At 42.4% G+C, this 18044-nt stretch overlaps 1 protein-coding gene across 1 annotated transcript; it reads right to left on the reverse strand.

The window, feature by feature from the left end:
* Nucleotides 1–2210: 2210 nt before the first annotated feature.
* mest (mesoderm specific transcript) lies at nt 2211–17815 on the reverse strand. The gene is made up of 12 exons (XM_080754787.1): nt 17676–17815; nt 16600–16755; nt 15243–15322; nt 13500–13577; nt 13120–13256; nt 12874–12932; nt 11377–11417; nt 11165–11235; nt 9999–10100; nt 9268–9344; nt 3229–3292; nt 2211–2479 (listed from the first exon to the last, which is right to left on the reverse strand). The coding sequence occupies exons 2-12, from the start codon at nt 16751–16753 to the stop codon at nt 2362–2364; spliced, it is 981 nt and encodes a 326-aa protein (XP_080610913.1). The 5' UTR covers nt 16754–16755; nt 17676–17815; the 3' UTR covers nt 2211–2361.
* Between the last annotated feature and the right edge of the window lie 229 nt (nt 17816–18044).

Genomic DNA, 18044 nt, shown 5'->3' on the forward strand with positions numbered 1-18044 from the left:
TACTTGTAGTGGAGCAAAAAAAAGCACAATATTTTTTCCTCTGAGAAGTGAGTATATTGTATTGAAAAATGGAAACACTCCAGTAAAGTAAATGTACCTCAAAATTGTACTTTAGTACAGTACTTGAGTAAATGTACTTAGTTACTTTACTTTACACACCTGGACACGTTTGAGATCATGTGACATTCCACCACTAGCCACTGTCTTTTTCCGATAAATGGTGAAAAGCTAGTTTTTTTGGGATACGTTTAATTTATTTTTAATAACCGACCAAATCCATTAGTCTGGTTAGCCACTTAAGCCCTGTTTTATACCTCGTCGTACAACGGTGTTGTGCAAAAGATTGCGAATAGCTGCTCATCCCTGGATGTCACAAATTTAATCCCAGCTTCCAAAAACCCACAGAGAAGTTTGTCTAGAAGTGGAAGGTTTACAAGCAGATGTCCTTACTGGATGATGTGGAGACAGTCTTGTTCTGCAGGCCTCGAGGGATGGATTAGACCAGTGATTCTCAAACTGTTTTAAGGACCCCTATAACTCGAACTATAAACTGCTGAACCAAATGGACCCATAATCATTTATGTGATGCTCCATGTTATTAAGCGTTTTCGCAACAAACTAAAATACTACCTGTAATTATGTTCATATTGATACTATAGCTCAGACATTCAGGGTTTAGTGCAGGTACATCGATTATGAATTAGGAAATAGCAGAACTACAAGCTCACAACGCGCCACGATGCAACACGTTGTGAGCTTGTAGATGGGCTATTTCCACTATCAATGTTCTTTTTTAAGTATAAAGTTGTCAAGTATGTCAGTCATTTCTTTGTACAAACAGAAATGTAATTGTCAACGACAAAAAACAATTAAATCGTTAATCGCATTATTTCAGTGACAATCGTCATGAAAAATGTCATTATCAAGACAGCCCTACCCATAAGCAGTACTTTTATTGATTTAATGTCATTCTTTAATAAAAACTTCCTTCTGAAGTTCGTCATCTCCTTTGATATCAAATTAAAATTAAATAATTAAAAACAATTAAAATAGTGTTAATACAAAGCAGATACAAACAGGTGTGTCAGTCTGTACGAACGTTAACGACCTCCTGAAAAGTTTTAGTTTTAGTCTAATTTTAGTCAACTAAATATGAGATTTTAGTTGACTAAATCTACAGTTGATTTTGTCAACTAAAATGTATTTTGGCAGGCCTTGATGGCATCGTAATGACTGACTGATTTTTCACTTGGTTGCATGCTGAAAATAGCCGATCTACAAGCTCACAACGCGTCGCACTGCGACGCGTTGTGAGCTTGTAGATCGGCTATTTTCAGCAAGCAACACCTGAGAGCAACCAAACATAAAATTACTTTCTCCTCCACTAGTCCCTCCCTAACGTTTTAGTCTAGTTTTTATTTTGTTGACGAAATTGTCAACATATTTAGTCTTAGTTTTAGTCATTCCAGCTTAGTTTTTATTTTGTTTTTATTTTGTTTTTGTCAGTTATTTTGTTTTCGTCATAGTTTTAGTCGACGAAATCAACACTGGTGTGGAGATGCCTTTGGACGGGTTGTGGAGATCCACCTGCTGTAGGATGTGTGTGCGGAGGAGGAGTTGGTTCTTCAGAAGGAGTTGATGAAGTTGAAATATGCCTTGATGAAGCCGGTGGGGTCCTCCAGCTGTAGGATGTGTGTGCGGAGGAGGAGTTGGTTCTTCAGAAGGAGTTGATGAAGTTGAAATATGCCTTGATGAAGCCGGTGGGGTCCTCCAGCTGTAGGATGTGTGTGCGGAGGAGGAGTTGGTTCTTCAGAAGGAGTTGATGAAGTTGAAATATGCCTTGATGAAGCCGGTGGGGTCCTCCAGCTGTAGGATGTGTGTGCGGAGGAGGAGTTGGTTCTTCAGAAGGAGTTGATGAAGTTGAAATATGCCTTGATGAAGCCGGTGGGGTCCTCCAGCTGTAGGATGTGTGTGCGGAGGAGGAGTTGGTTCTTCAGAAGGAGTTGATGAAGTTGAAATATGCCTTGATGAAGCCGGTGGGGTCCTCCAGCTGTAGGATGTGTGTGCGGAGGAGGAGTTGGTTCTTCAGAAGGAGTTGATGAAGTTGAAATATGCCTTGATGAAGCCGGTGGGGTCCTCCAGCTGTAGGATGTGTGCGCGGAGGAGGAGTTGGTTCTTCAGAAGGAGTTGATGAAGTTGAAATATGCCTTGATGAAGCCGGTGGGGTCCTCCAGCTGTAGGATGTGTGCGCGGAGGAGGAGTTGGTTCTTCAGAAGGAGTTGATGAAGTTGAAATATGCCTTGATGAAGCCGGTGGGGTCCTCCAGCTGTAGGATGTGTGCGCGGAGGAGGAGTTGGTTCTTCAGAAGGAGTTGATGAAGTTGAAATATGCCTTGATGAAGCCGGTGGGGTCCTCCAGCTGTGGGTAGTGGCTGATGTGCTCGTCCAGGATGCTGACCGTTGATCTCTGGACGAGACGCCTTCACAACGAGAGAGAGAGAGGGAGAGGGAGAGAGAGAGAGAGAGAGAGAGAGAGAGAGAGAGAGAGAGAGAGAGCGATAGTGTGTTTCAATATTATGCTTGGGATTGTTTTTCTATTCATTATTAATTTATTTTCCAAAATCGGAACCAGATTTGGACCCAATAACCTGGTCTGTCTGGCTCTACTGATTAGTGTGAGAATTTAATTCTAGGTCATAGATGGGCACTGGCGGCCCGGGGGCCACATGCGGCCCCCGCCTTCACTTAATGCGGCCCTCAGGTTAATACCAGAATACTGATATATTATTGATTTCAGCTGTTACAATTCCAAACAAGACCTGCTTTAATTCCGTCGGTCTATATTAGTAGCGTAATGACTGGTATAGTACCAAAATGTATTTTTTTTATGTCCAACGTATTTGTATTTAGGTTCATAAAGTTAACTTGAGTATATAACTAAAAAGGTTTGAAATTAAATCAAAATGTTAGATTTCAGGATTCCAATAAAAAAAATAACAAAAAATAATTCAGGATTCCAATTCAAAAGAAGAAAAATAGCCGATCTAGATCTAGATCTAGATCTGCTATTTTTGAGATACTAGAATGACAAAGTAGCACGTAGCAATATGCAATGTGGCCCTCTGGAGTGAAGGTGGAAATATAGTGGCCCTCGCCATCATCAAAGTTGCCCACCCCTGTTCTAGGTAATAATGTGACATGAAAATGAATGAATGAGAGGAGCACTCACTGGTAAAGGCTGATGAACTGGGGATGAGGGTTGACTGGGTCCAGTGGTCCGTAGATCATGTGCACTTGAAGGAGCAGGAAGGATGAAAGAAGATGTGGTCAAATAGAGCAGGGGTTCCCAAACCTTTTTGTCTCGGGGCACCCCATAAATATCTTTTTATTCCGAGGCACCCCTACATTATAATTTTCACTCCCAGCACCTTATATGTATAGCATATCGTCGTTTTGTATCTATCATCTATAAAATGTACTAAACTAGTGAAAACAGCAGATCTACAAGCACACAACTGTGCTTGTAGATCGGCTGTTTTCACTAGTTTTGTGTGACAGTCTTGTATGATGAAGCAGGGCTTTGCTTGACCAAAAGACGATCACATTTGAAACTTGGAGATACAAGGTTTCTGCCCGACAGTTATGATATTTTAGTGATTATGTTGCGAGGAAAACGTTGAGATAATAGCCATTTTGGTTAGAACTGACTGAAAATAACTTTGTACTTCATGTTTAAAATGATACTAAATATTTTTTCAAGTGTCCAAATAAATTCCAAATATTATCAAATTATCTCGCGGCACCCCTGGACTGCCGTCGCGGCAGCCCAGGGTGCCCCGTCACCCACTTTGAAAACCCCTGAAATAGAGGGATGGAGGGGGTAAGACTCACTGTAAAGCCCACAATCATACAAACATTTTTGATCATGTAGATTAAAGAAAATGCATAGCAAAAATAGTCGATCTACAAGCACTCAACGCAGCCCATTGCAATACGTTGAGTGCTTGTACATTGTTGTTTTTTTTTGCACGCACGCACTCACGCACACGCGCGCACACACACACCCAGCTAGCTACAGATGGACTACAGGAATTAGCCTCACAGTCTAAGCAGCTTAGCCTCTGTGTTGTGCCAGACAGTATGTGTTAATGACTCCAAAAGGAAACATTTGGCACTCATAGAGCTTGCCATTCTTTTTAACCCTTATTTACCCAGCGAAGGTTTGTCGAGCACACGCGTCCGTCCAGTTAAGGTTCGTCCACTACACAGATAGTAAGATAACTATACCGATAACGATGTGAATCATCCACACTGAAGAAGCTTATCGTTCTGTATACATGTTGAATCGTTCATCAAATGTCTCTGGGCTGTGCAATATCTCATTATTAAAGGAGCTATAGTCAACGCTAAAATAAAAATAATGTTTCGAAAATATTTTATAAAAAAGATGATATAATAATGATAAAATAATAATTTTGGCCATTGTCAGACCGACTTTGTTATATCCATTATCAATCCATAGAAGAGGGGATATAAACAAAGTCAGTCTGACAATGGCCAAAATGATTATTTTATCATTATGTTACGCTTTTTGTGTGAAGCTTAATCTTTTTTATAAAATATTTTCGAAACATTTTTATTTTAGCGTGTGTTTTTCAAAAAAAAGTTGACTATAGCTCCTTTAATACTGATATTGTGATATGAAGCTAGCTAGATACAGTATATTATGGGATGTTGTATATCATATTGTGATGTGAAAAAGTGCTGCCTTGTCTTTTTTTCTTTTTTTTAAGATGTTAAAGAAAAGATGTTAATAGTTAGTCATAAGTTTAGTTATCATTCAGATTCCAGCCGTGGGCTGGCTGTTTACACACACTAGCCCTTACCCGTTCAAAGATATGAGCTCCGAAATGATGTGCAGTGTGTGGGTTATGGGGTGTGCACTGTGCACACAGTATATGAGGGATGGAAAGTGACTTTAACTGGTGCTTGCATGATAATATGTAGGAGCATCCAGTGATGGGCAAGCTACTTGGAAAATGTAGTAAGCTAAGCTACAAGCTACCCTTGATGAAATATAGCTTAAGCTACAACGAAGCTACCCACAGAAAATGTAGCAAAGCAAGCTACAAGCTACACGGAAAAAGTAGCTAACTACTACAAAGCTACTTTTTTTTTTTTTTTTAATCAACTTCATGATCAAGTACAACTTTCCACCAAACAAATAGGCAGGCAAAAAATGCTCAGTTCGGTTGATTATTATAAAACTGGAAACAAGCCCTTATGTCTGGCTTTTTGTGTCATCCTTTAATTTACTTTTTTTAATTTACTTTACGTACACATTAAATGTGTACCTTTTCAGGCTGTGACCCCCCCAAAAATCCTTTTTGAACTGGGGACCCCACCCTGACAATCAATTGGAATTAGGAGTTGAGGCATTACATTTAGTTTCACTCTGTTCCACCGATAAATGTTGTGAAAATAGCAGATCTACAAGCTCACGTTTGGAGCTTGTAGATCTGCCATTTTCACAATGTGTGCCTCTTTTACTATAGTCAATTTGACGATAACTTTTGATGTAGTTTTGGTCTTTTATTTATATTTGTTTAGGGGTCTTCAACGTTTTCAGGCCGGGGACCCCCAAACTGATGGGAAGATGGAGCAGGGACCCCCTACCCTACCACCTCGTAGGGTGGGGGGTCGGGGCTACGACATATTTTTTATTTTAAATATGTACAAGTTACAGCGAGCAGGGTGGGCCGTACCACTACCATTTCTAAACATACTACTTATTAACTGAGAACCAATGTCAATAATATCAACAATCTGTCAATTGCATAGTAATCATGTATTCAAGCTATTCAAAATGGATAGAATCATGATTATTTTTTTAACATAAATGTAAAAAAACAAAAACATTTTTTGAAATCTTTTTTTTTTAAGCAATAATTTCGCGGACCCCCTGCAGTACCTCCGCGGACCCCCTAGGGGTCGCGGACCCCCTGTTGAAGACCCCACTTTAGGTATTAAAAATGTCTAAAAGGTCCTTAAATTGCCACTTCACTGTCATTAGTTAGCCGTGGACAAAAGAGTGCACTGCAGTGACTTGTGTGCTCACTGTTTTGTCGAAACAGTTGATTAGCTGCAGCCAGCGGTGGAAATGTACTTGAGTACTTTTACTTTTATTTGTACTTCAAGTAGCTTATTTTTAAAAGCATGTACCGGTATGCACTCTTGAATACATACGTTTATTTAAAAGCAAGTACTTTTTTTACTCTTACTTGTAACATTTTGACTGAGTTTACTGTGGATTGGAGTGTGACCAGGAGTACTCTGTACTCTTACTCAAGTACTTCGAGTACTGTCCATCTCTGGCTGAAGCCTGATTTATGCTCCGCCCCCGGAGATCTACAAGCTCACAATGTTGGCATTTGCAACGCGATGTGAGCTTGTATGTCAGTTGTTCTCAGTCTCACTTCTCACACGTTCCCTGAACATGGTGCGGGCATGCAGAGGTGGGACGTTCGCGAACGAATTGAATCTTTTGAACGGCTCTTTGAAGTGAACGATGGGATCCGGTTCGCGCAGTAGAGAGTGCGTAGTAGAGAGCGCATATAGTGAGACAGATCGTTGGCTCGGTCTCAGTTCAAAGAGCCATACATCCCTCTAGATGCGGGCTGAAGTGTCAGTCGCTGTCGTACTCAACACAGTGAAGTGAAAGCATGCAGCGCTGTGCAGAACAACATGTTTGGGGATCTGTTGGGAATTATTTTCCTCACAAACGTTATTTAGCAGTCAAATTTCGCCGGGATAGTAACGTGTAGCGTTTGTTGCACGCTACGTCACTACTGGAGTCTAAAAATAGCTCCGCTACGCTACAGCTACGCTGGTTCAAAAGGAGCTGCGCTACCGTGACGCTACTGAGAAATGTAGTTAAGCTATGTAGCGCCGCTACTTGTAGCTCGCTACTGCCCATCACTGGGAGCATCAATGTAAGAAATACCCGTTCCATTTAACGGCTAGAGAGATACTGTGTACCGATCTGCATGATTTTGGACAACATCTGTAACAGGGCCAGAACCCCCCCCCCCCCGCCCGCCCGCCTGCCCGCCTGCACACACCACACTCCCCCCCCCCCCGTGTGTGTGTGTGTGTGTGTGTGTGTGTGTGTGTGTGTGTGTGGGTTTGTGTGTGATTGTGCATGGCCTGAACAACAGCGCCCCTCCCTTAACATGTGTGGTCACAAAAGGTACTGTAGGCTAAATAGATATAGATACACCGTAAAAATGCTATTATACAGCATACGATTTGTGAAAGTGACAAACGGGCTTCACAGTTATGTCAGGTGTGTTCATATGCTGATGGTGATGCTATTTCAGATCAATTGCTCCAGCCACCGAGGAGAAACGCTGGGACAGACAGACACTCACTCACTCACTCACTCACTCAGTCAGACATTCGCAAAATTATAGTATAGATGGCACACCAGCTGGGAGTTCAGTGCCTTGCTCAAGTGCACACTCATTCCCTGCCAGCCTGCAGCAGGGGGTTGAACCGGGCAACCTTCCGTACGCAAGCACGCTCCTGTAATTCTTGCTGTCCCCAAAGAATGCGCTCCATACCGTACACAGGGTTCCCAGGGTCATGAAATTCCTGGAAATATTTTGAAATTTTTAAAAATATTTTTCCAGTACTGGAAAGGTTTTGGAATTGATCAAGGGTCCTGGAAGGTCCTGGAAAAAATAGCTGTGCATGCATTGTCTTTGGTTATTGATTTTGTTAATACCTCTGAAATGACAAATTAAACATTGGCCAAATTGTCAAATACTAGAAGCTGCCCAGCGTCTAGTCGGCGACCTGGCCAACTCGGAACAATGTAAATAGGGAATGAATGCCCCGCCCTTTAATGCAAACCCCATTATACCTGTTTTCATAGGACCCGTTTTGACCATTTGTCTGCCTGTGTCCATTTTTGCCCATATATGGAGATATCTGTATCTGTCTGTCGGTGTCCATTTTATGTCCATATATGGAGATCACTGCAGTTATAGTTCTGGGTCCATTTTATGCCCATATATGCCCATATATGGAGATATCTGTCTATCTGCATCCATTTTATGCCCATATATGGAGATCTCTGTATCTGTCTGTCTGTGTCCCTTTTATGCCCGTATATGGAGATCTTTGTGATTCTGCATCCATTGTATGCCCATATATGCCATATATGGAGATATCTGTTTATCTGCGTCCATTTTATGCCCATATATGAGATTTCTGTCGCTTTTTCAAACAATCGTGGGTCGGGTCGGGTTGAGGCCGAGCACTGCACTACCTGCTGCGGTGGGGAACGCACGTGCCGAATTTGAAATAGGGAATGAATGCCCCACCCTTTAATGCAAACCCCATGAATGCCCCAGCCTTTAATGCAAACCCCAATATACCTGTTGTCATAGGACCCGTTTTGACCATCTGTTTGTCTTTGTCCACTTATGCCCATATATGAAGATCTCTGCACACACAGTACCGGTTGCGGAAAACTCTGATGTCAGACTTTATGCCCATATCTGGAGAACGCGCGTGCCGGTGGGAAGAAGGGTTCTCGAGATACGCGGATTACATACATACATACACATTCACAGAGATTTTGTGTTGACTCATGTGGCGTACGTGATGTCAGAGCCTTTTATGAAGTGATGTCACAATGACTCAGCGCTTGCGCCGATTTCCTCCGGAACAGCCTGATGTCAACAATCAGCTCCGCATAAGGAGATTCCGAACGTTTCGCGCCGGTTTCGGAAAACCGCGAGTCGGGTCGGGTCGAGGCCCGGCACTGCACTCCGCGCGGCGGCGGGGAACGCGCGTGCCGAATCTGAAGCCGGTGGGACGAACGGTTCTCGAGATACGCGGATTACAAACAAACAGACAGACAGACAGAGATTTGTCGCATTTATAGATAGATTAGAGGCAGAAATTGAAATCTTAGTGCTCGTCAGGGTGCCGGGGTCCCCAGTTAAAATATGATTATTTCGGGGGTCACGGCCTGAAAAGTTTGAGAACCACTGTCTTTGGGCAATGCGCATAGGAGTAAGCGACTCGTTATTGAGCTGAATTATTGTTATATAGTCCTGGAAATCGGGTTAAATATTCTGGAAAAGTTTTGGAAACGTTTTGGAAATTAATTGGTAAACATATGTGGGAACCCTGTATACAGCAGGTGTGTGGGGTTGAAAAGGGAACTGGGTTGTACTGTACTCTGGGGGTTACTCACATGGGACGTAGCTGGACGTGAGAGCACCCACCCACCGGTCTCTATGTGTTAACCTCTGGTTAATGTACTGCAAAATACTGTGAGAGAGACACAGAGAGAGGGACAGACAGACAGACAGAGCGAGAGAGAAAGAGACAGATAAAGTGAGGAGTAAAATATAGAATGTATCAAGTATGTATTCCACTAAAAAGGAGAACGCCTGCGGAAAAATACTCACATATTTTAATAAAGGTAATGCAATGTTACAAGTAAAAGTCTGGCATTCAAAATTTACTCAAGTAAAGGTGCAAAGTTATTGGCATCAAAATGTACTTAAAGTATCAAAAGCAGAAAATACTCATTATGCAGACTGTCCCATTTCACCAAGTTTTCAAATGTATAAAAAGAATTAAAGTCTTTTAAAAACAGCAGATCACAATATGCTCACAATATGTTACATCGCGACACATTGTGAGCTTGTAGAGTGGCTATTTTCAAACGGCCGAAATATATATAGGGATGTGATTGAGTAATGTACTGTATGTTTGTTGTATGTTTTGTAATATTAATCCAAATCTACAAATTAACTATTTAGGTTTTCAAATAATTGTAGAGGAGTAAAAGTTCAATATTTGCCACAGAGATGCAGTGGAGTAGAAGTAAAAGTACCTCGGATTTGTACTTCAGTACAGGACCTGAGTAAATGTACTAAGTTACTTTACACCACTGCATGCGTGCTATACATAGCCTACCTGTCCAGAACCAGGTTCCCATCATTGAAGCGCATACCGGTCCACATGTCCCAGAGCTCTGCATCTGTAGGCTGAGTGTACGGACCGAACACCTCCCCAATTCTACCAAACAAAACAAACTATTATGAGAAAAATACATACAGGATTCCCACACATCTTTACCAATTAATTTCCAAAACTTTTCCAAAACTTTTCCAGAATATTTAACCCGATTTCCAGGACTATATAACCGGACCTTTTCAGGCTGTGTCCCCCGAAATAATAATGTTTTAACTGGGGACCCCGGCACCCTGACGAGCACTAAGAGTAGAGGAATTTTGTATAACACGTTTTTATCTATCCAATTTCTGCCTCTGCCAATTTGACCAATGTTGAATTTGTCATTTCAGAGGTAATAACAAAATCAATAACCAAAGACAATGCATAGCTATTTTTTCCAGGACCTTCAAGGACCCTTGATCAATTCCCAAACTTTTCCAGTACTGGAAAAATATTTTTCTAATTTCAAAATGTTTCCAGGAATTTCATGACCGTGGGAACCCTGTACATATGAGAGCACTGACCACCACAACACGATGCATTATAATGCACTCATAAGGCTCCATAACACTCGTTATAATTGTTTATGTGTGCCTAACAACTCATAACAAGGTTTATGAAGTATTTGGCTTTCCACACACAGTCAGGCACTAAGTTGTGTGAGAGTTGTGTGGGGGAGGCGGGGGGCAGAGACAGCGCAATGCATTCCGGATGGAAGTCTAGTGGTTTGAAGTCTAGTGAGAGTCCTGTGGTTGCACAGAGCACCATCCAACAAGCACACAACACGCACTAGACTTCAAACCACTAGACTTCCATCCGGAATGCATTGTGCTGTCTCTGCCCCCCGCCTCCCCCACACAACTCTCACACAACTTAGTGCGTTCCAGTGTGTGAGTGCACCCTTATAAGTGCTGGTCATAATGCGTCATAAGTTGTGTGTGTGTGTGTGTGTGTGTGTGTGTGTGTGTGTGTGTGTGTGTGTGTGTGTGTGTGTGTGTGTGTGTGTGTGTGTGTGTGTGTGTGTGTGTGTGTGTGTGTGTGTGTGTGTGTGTGTGTGTGTGTGTGTGTACGTGTGTGTGTACGTGTGTGTGTGTGTGTGTGTGTGTGTGTGTGTCAAGACTGCTCACCCCTTTGTGAAGAGACGATAGGTGGTGAGTCGAGTCAGCAGTGGAGACAGATATGTGTAGTCCTTCAGAAGCTGAAGGAGACGGATACGGATATACAGTATTATCCTCCATTAAAACAAGAAAACAGCCATCCACCCACTGGTGAATTCATCTGCACAGTTAAATCTAATCCACCGAACAAACAGATTGTAAAGAAGACAAGTACAACTCACCGTCTGCAGCAGCCTTGGATAATGTGTTTCTGGGAATATTCCTGTGGAGGGAAAGAAATATTCAGAAAACATTAAGCTAATATGTATGCGATGACGTCTTGCTGCGCGGTCATTATGGCTTATATGGACTCAACGGGCCATATAAGCCATAATGAGCAAGCAGCAAGAGACGTTATAGCACTTATTACCCAGCTAATACATGAAAATTAATAATTTGACTCAAAACTAAAAACAAAACAAAGTATTTCCTTGTTTACAGACGGCTGAAAATGCATCCCCCTGAGCGCAACACGGTCGCCTTGGAAAACAAGGAAGTGCTGATCAAATAGAATCCATTTTCTGTTACTGCGTTGTCTATTTCTTGCCTCAAATGTTTCTTAAAACATTCTTCAGAGCAACGTTTGGTTGTAAATGACGCTGTGTGTTTGTTTACATGGAAGACATGTTGGATACGGCACTAAATCCACGCAGTGCAGCCTGAAAACAGCAGCTGCTCTGAGCCTTTGATTAGGCAGCGGTGAATTATAGAGCGGAGCGGTCATTATACGCCTATAATTCACAGCTGATTTCAGCGCTCGACCAATCAGAATCAAGCATCCAAACAAGCCGGGTAATAAAGATAAATAATGTAATATTTCTCTTATGGACATACAAATCCCTCCAATGGCACTGCAAGATGTGGTTAAATCACAGTAGAAAACACTAAAGAACACACATCCATCTTCAACCGCTTATCCTGAGTCGGGTTGCGGGGGACTTCCCTTTCCCAAGTCACATAAGCCAGTTCTTCCTGGGGGATCCTGAGGCGTCCCAAGGCCAGTGTGGAGGTATTGGGCCCTATTTTCATCCATACCTGATCCCTTATCCCTAAACCTTTGCCTTTTTATACTATTTTGAAAAACATGCTTCAAATAGCTGATCTATAGCGGGCTCCTTTCCAAGTAGGTGGGGCATAGCTCAGGGGTAGAGAAACCGTTATTAGAGCACGAAGGGTTCCCAAAGGGTTCCCAGTTCGAATCCGGGCTCCCCCTGAGTTAATGTCGAAGGGTCCTTGGGCAAGACTCTGAACCCCACATTGCTCCCGGTGAGCAGGTTGGTGCCTTGCATGGTTTCCTCCGCCACCGGTGTATGAATGTGTGCGTGAATGGGTGAATGTAATGCACAATCTCTGTAAAGCGCTTTGGATAAGCGCTATATAAAATGCACCATTTACCAAGTGAAGGAGCAACGGCTCTACTCTAAGTTTGAGTATCCCCCAGGCGACTGAGCTTCTCTCCCATCCCTAAAGGAGACACCAGCCACCCCTCTGAAACTCATTTCAGACGCTATCTTATACTTTTGGTCATGACCCATATGTTATATCAATGTGTGTGGAGTGATATCAAATGGAAACACTTGTCCATAGAACACATATGAAGGCAAAATGTGCACTACTTCATCATGGGCTTTCATCTTTTCTACTGAATTCTGAAAAATAAAAAACAGATTGTTCTGTACCGCCATTGGACAGACAGAGGCTGTTGATAGTCAGGTGGCCCGTCCGGTTCTGGTCGCTCCTTATTTTAGCCCCGAAAGAAAGAAAGAAAGAAAGAAAGAAAGAAAGAAAGAAAGAAAGAAAAAAATATATTGTGTCACTTCATCAGTCCTCATGAACACACACGCACACGCACACGCACACGCACACGCACACGCACACGCACACACACACACACACACACACACACACACACACACACAGCATGCCTGTAGAGCAGCTCCAGTGCGACAGTGTCTCCATAGTCGTGGGACAGCAGGTTGACCCTCTGGTCCGTCAGTCCAAGATGGCTGACCAGGGCCTCCACCAAGGTGGCCTGTTCAAAGATAGAATACCTGTGTGGTCTCTGGGATGGACAGGGGCACATGGGATGGACAGGGGCACATGGGAAAGAGATATACAAGTTAAGTGCGGTTGGAGCCTACTATACACCAGAACACAGCAGAGAAAAGCAGGCATGGAAACACGCTCCTTAGAATAATTTGAATCAATAATAAATGCATAATGGGGAGCTTCTATGCAGTATAGGGGGTCCATAGTGATGCAATTATGCTAGAGGTGATTCTCTCTGGTTCCGTTTTTTACGTACTGGTTTGTCACTGAAGCCAAAGCCCAGGAAATCCAGAGCGATGACTCTATGGAAGCGCTGAGTTAGTGGCTCCCAAATCTGGAAGAAAAAGACAAAAAAATCGTTGCTGTCTGGCAGAAACCTTGTATCTCCATATTTACGATATTATAATCGTAAATGTATGCCCTACTTGGTCATACTACAGTGTTGCACGAAAGTAGCAAAAATAGCCGATCTGCATGCGGCACACTATGAAACTAGAAAAGGTGCTCCTCGGAGCATAGGTCTCCACCAGGTCAGGTAGGTTATTGTTACTAGCTGATCTAGAAGCGGGCAGATCCATCTTGATCACGTGACCATAGAGATAATGTGTACCGATTTGCGTGATGTTTGGACAAAATCTGTAGGACTTTAGGACAGGGTGCAAAACATAGTCTCTACCACGCCTTTGGCCTGGCGGAGGCAGTATTTAAGCTGCAGATTTGAACACACCGTTCTGCCACACTTTATGATGAAGATAAACATTCATTTGATAAAAAATTTAACAAAAATCCCACTTCACCCATTTTAAACCTATCTTCATATAATTGGTCCTCACTAATGCTCTTTATAAAATGGTACCATTGCTGTCTATTGCTAGGTGCCGGGTTTCTGAACTGTCCACAGTCCTCCTCTGAGTCACAGAGTGAGTAGATAAAGAATTGTAGAGTACCATATTATAATGAGCATTAGTGAGCAGGCACGAATACCAGAAAGCTCACCCTAAAACACAGTCGCATCGGGCGTCTATCTGGCGGAGCGGTAGAATGGTCTCTGCCTGGTATTCCTAAACGTAACCTCGGTAAATTATGCCTAAACGGTTAAACCTAACCTTATCAAAGGGGGCTTGAGCCCCTGCCCTTTTATCTATCTGTAAAAAGTGCCCCCTCCAGACCATAAAAGCAGTTTTTACTATGGTGGAAGAAATGCAAATGCCCTCTTTCCATACAATACCTGAAGGCAGCATTAAAGAAATTGCCTTGTCTAAATTCTCCTGAACTTGAATGCAGCATCTTATTTGGAAGGAATTGCCCTTTCTGGGTAGAAAAGAAATCCATGCCGTACGCCACATCTCCAGTATTCACTTGATTATGCTTAGTTCAGTGTGGTATCAAGCACTGATAATAGCCGACCTCCAGCGTGACGCGTTGTGAGCTTGGAGGTCGGCAATTTTCTATATTTTCACCAAAAAGCCCTTTTAGAAATTTCAGCCCCTGCCTCTCTAACATTCTCTGCATGTCCCTGTTAGTGAGGACCAATTACAGTATATGAATATAGGTTGAATATAGGTGAAGTAGAGGGGCACAGTGGTGCAGTGGTTAGCACTTCGCCTCACAGCTTGAAGGTCCTGGGTTCGATTCCCGCCGGGGGAAGCTGTGGGCGCTGGAGGCGTGTTCCTCCATCCGCGTCATCAGCACCCACACCCTAGGTGGGGTTGGCGATAGGGCCTTTCTGTGGTGAGTTTGCATGTTCTCCCCGTGTCTCCTTGGGCATAGGCCCTCACACAAAAACATGCAGTAGTCCTGGTTTCTATACCACCTCCCCCTAGCCAGCCGGGTGCTCCCCAATGTCCCCTGGCGCGGCAGGGGGAGACCGGAAACCAGGACTACAGGTTAGGTAGTCACCGGGTGAGAAAAATGGGTTGCAAAACCGTGGGATAAAGAACATCAAAAAAAAAAAAAAGAATATAGGTGAAGTGGTCCATTAAATGATTGCGTGAGTTACCTTGTACCAGTCATAACTGGAGGTAGGGAAGCCATGGAGCAGAATGATGATGTCTACATTTCCTAAAGCACCATACGAATCTGTCAAAAGAATTAAGAAAATAATAATAATATGAAGTAATAGCAGCTTAAAGGCAAGCCTTTCAGATGTGCTGGTGAGTAACAGTAATTGGACGGTTCCCCCATGGAACCGTCCAATTACTGTATGGACGCTTTTCAACCGGCAAAGAACCGTAAAAGTTTTACGGTTCGGAAAGGGAGCCACAAGATTCTTGGTTCCTCTGGTTCAATCTGGTGGAAACACAAGAACGAACCAAGGTTCCAAGAAAGTTGAACGGCACTGGTTCTTGAACCAAGGTTTTTTTTTTTTAAGATCATGTTTTGATGCCCAGGATTACAGCTTGGGCAATTGGCACTGGGTGAAAAATGGGTTACAAAATGTAAAGGGATAATTAAAAAGAAAAACAATATAGAAAGACAATATTTCCTGGCAATAACTCATTGTAATAGCTGCTTATGTTTATTAAAGTATCCCCATTGGAGATAAAATCTGATCAAAAAGTCAAATTAAACAAATACACAAATTAAATGGATGGACGCGAGGCGTTGTGAGCATGTAGATAAGCTATTTTCACAATTGCTGCCTCTAATAAAATGTCACTTTAGAAATGTGAAGATACCCTCTATACACTCAAACTTCATGTTGATTTGTTTACCGTTGAATGAGGAAAACAATGTTGCACATTAAGTTAATCATCTGGGGACCCCCCAAAATAGTTGGGACCCCCTGGGTGTTGAGAACCACTGATCTAACCATTGCAGAGCATGATGAAAACACAACACTTCCTAGTCACACTGATTCCTCTTTCCATTTTGATGACAACATTGTTTGTATATTTAGACCAAGATAAAGCTAATTATCTGTTTAACCTTTGTAGAATAATTGCGACAGTAGGTTGCAGTTTACTATCAGAACCGCCACAGCTTGTCTGTAGACGGACGTCTGGACGGACGTCCGGACGGACGGACGGACGGACGGACGGACGGACGGACGGACGGACGGACGTGTATTATTATATTGTGTATTATTATTGTCTCACCTCTGTAGAATAATTGTTATTATATTATTATTATGTGTCTCACTTCAGTAGAATAATTGTTATTATATTATTATTATGTGTCTCACCTCTGTAGGGTAATAATTATTATTATATTATTATGTGTCTCACCTCTGTAGAATAATTGTTATTATATTATTATTATGGGTCTCACTTCAGTAGAATAATTGTTATTATATTATTATTATGGGTCTCACTTCAGTAGAATAATTGTTATTATATTATTATTATGTGTCTCACCTCTGTAGAAGATGTTATTGCCTCTGAAGTTGAAGCCCTCGCCAGCATTGTGCCATTTCTGCAGGGCAGGTGACAACTGGGGAGGAGGGATGTGGAGATAAACTGCTAGCAGAGGGATGCAAATTAGACCCACGTGAAGCCACCATTCTCTCATCTCTGCAATACAAATAATATAATGGGTGACAATTTGACAAATTATAATATCAGCTGACAGTCACACTGTATGTCTTAGGTACAGTAAGTGTGTTATGGCCATCACTATGTATGTATGTATGTATGTATCCATCCAAGTTAGTGCACAAATACAGTAGAACCAAAATGGACCCTTAATTACAGGTCCATTTGGTTACATGTCTACACCGTCAGAGCAAGATTAACACTCAGGATTTATGTAGTGTAGTAGGCCTAGTAGGATTATATCATTATGGCACATGAGGCAACCAGGGGCGTCAATTGGGTATGGCAGGGGTATGCAGCTGCCATACCCTGGGTCCAGGGGAGAAAATAAAAGTTACTTTTAATGAATGTCTCTTTGTCTATCTGTGCTGGTTATTATTATGTTGTTAAATTACAGTAAAATAACTACAAATGCTAAATTTAACAAAATGGTCACTTTAACAAGGTATTATAATTGTATTCTCCTCATCTTGACATAATGATATATTCCCAGGTTCCGCAGGTCAGCTGCACAGGTGGTGCAATGCATTATTGTTAATTGTGGCACGTTTACTAACATGCCAAGTTTAGCTGCACTTGAACAACCGTTCCAGGCTGCCATATCCAGCCCAAGAAACAGTAGAAACGGGGGGAAATAAAATGTACTTCTTAAAATAAATGTATCATGCCTGTTGCTAAGGTGTGGCAACATGACTGGTGTCTTGCACGCGCGCGAACACCAGTCATGTTGCCATACCTTAGCCTTTTCTGAACTGACGCCACTGGGCAACAGACAGACAGATTGGACTATTGACCGGGCGCATGCTATTAATACACCCCTGATAACAGTTGAGAAAACACAACAACACGTTGATACAATGTAGGCTAATGTAATCATTAGACCCAGGCCAGTTACTTACTGAATTATTGTGTCAATGCACGTCATCACCCTGCGTGTCAGGACTTGTACCCATAAACTACAAATGGTTTATGATATTAAAAGGCTCTGAAGTCTGAAGTGGATCTGTTTTATCGCTGCAACAGTTCAGTTCTCCAGCCCTCACTGACACTGAAAGACTGACAAATAGAGATGGGACGTTCGCGAACGACTTGAGTCTTTTGAACGGCTCTTTGAAATGAACGACGGGATCCGGGTTCGCAGTAGGGAGCCGTTCCTTTCTAGTGAACAGTGGTGGGGAAAGTACTCAATTGCTTTACTTGAGTAAAAAAATATCAATAGCCTACTGCAATCAATGTGGAAATACTCTGCCACAAGTAGAAGTTTGGAA

The sequence above is a fragment of the Nannobrachium achirus genome (assembly GCF_963921795.1).
Source record: "Nannobrachium achirus genome assembly, chromosome: 23".
Lineage (NCBI taxonomy): Eukaryota > Metazoa > Chordata > Actinopteri > Myctophiformes > Myctophidae > Nannobrachium > Nannobrachium achirus.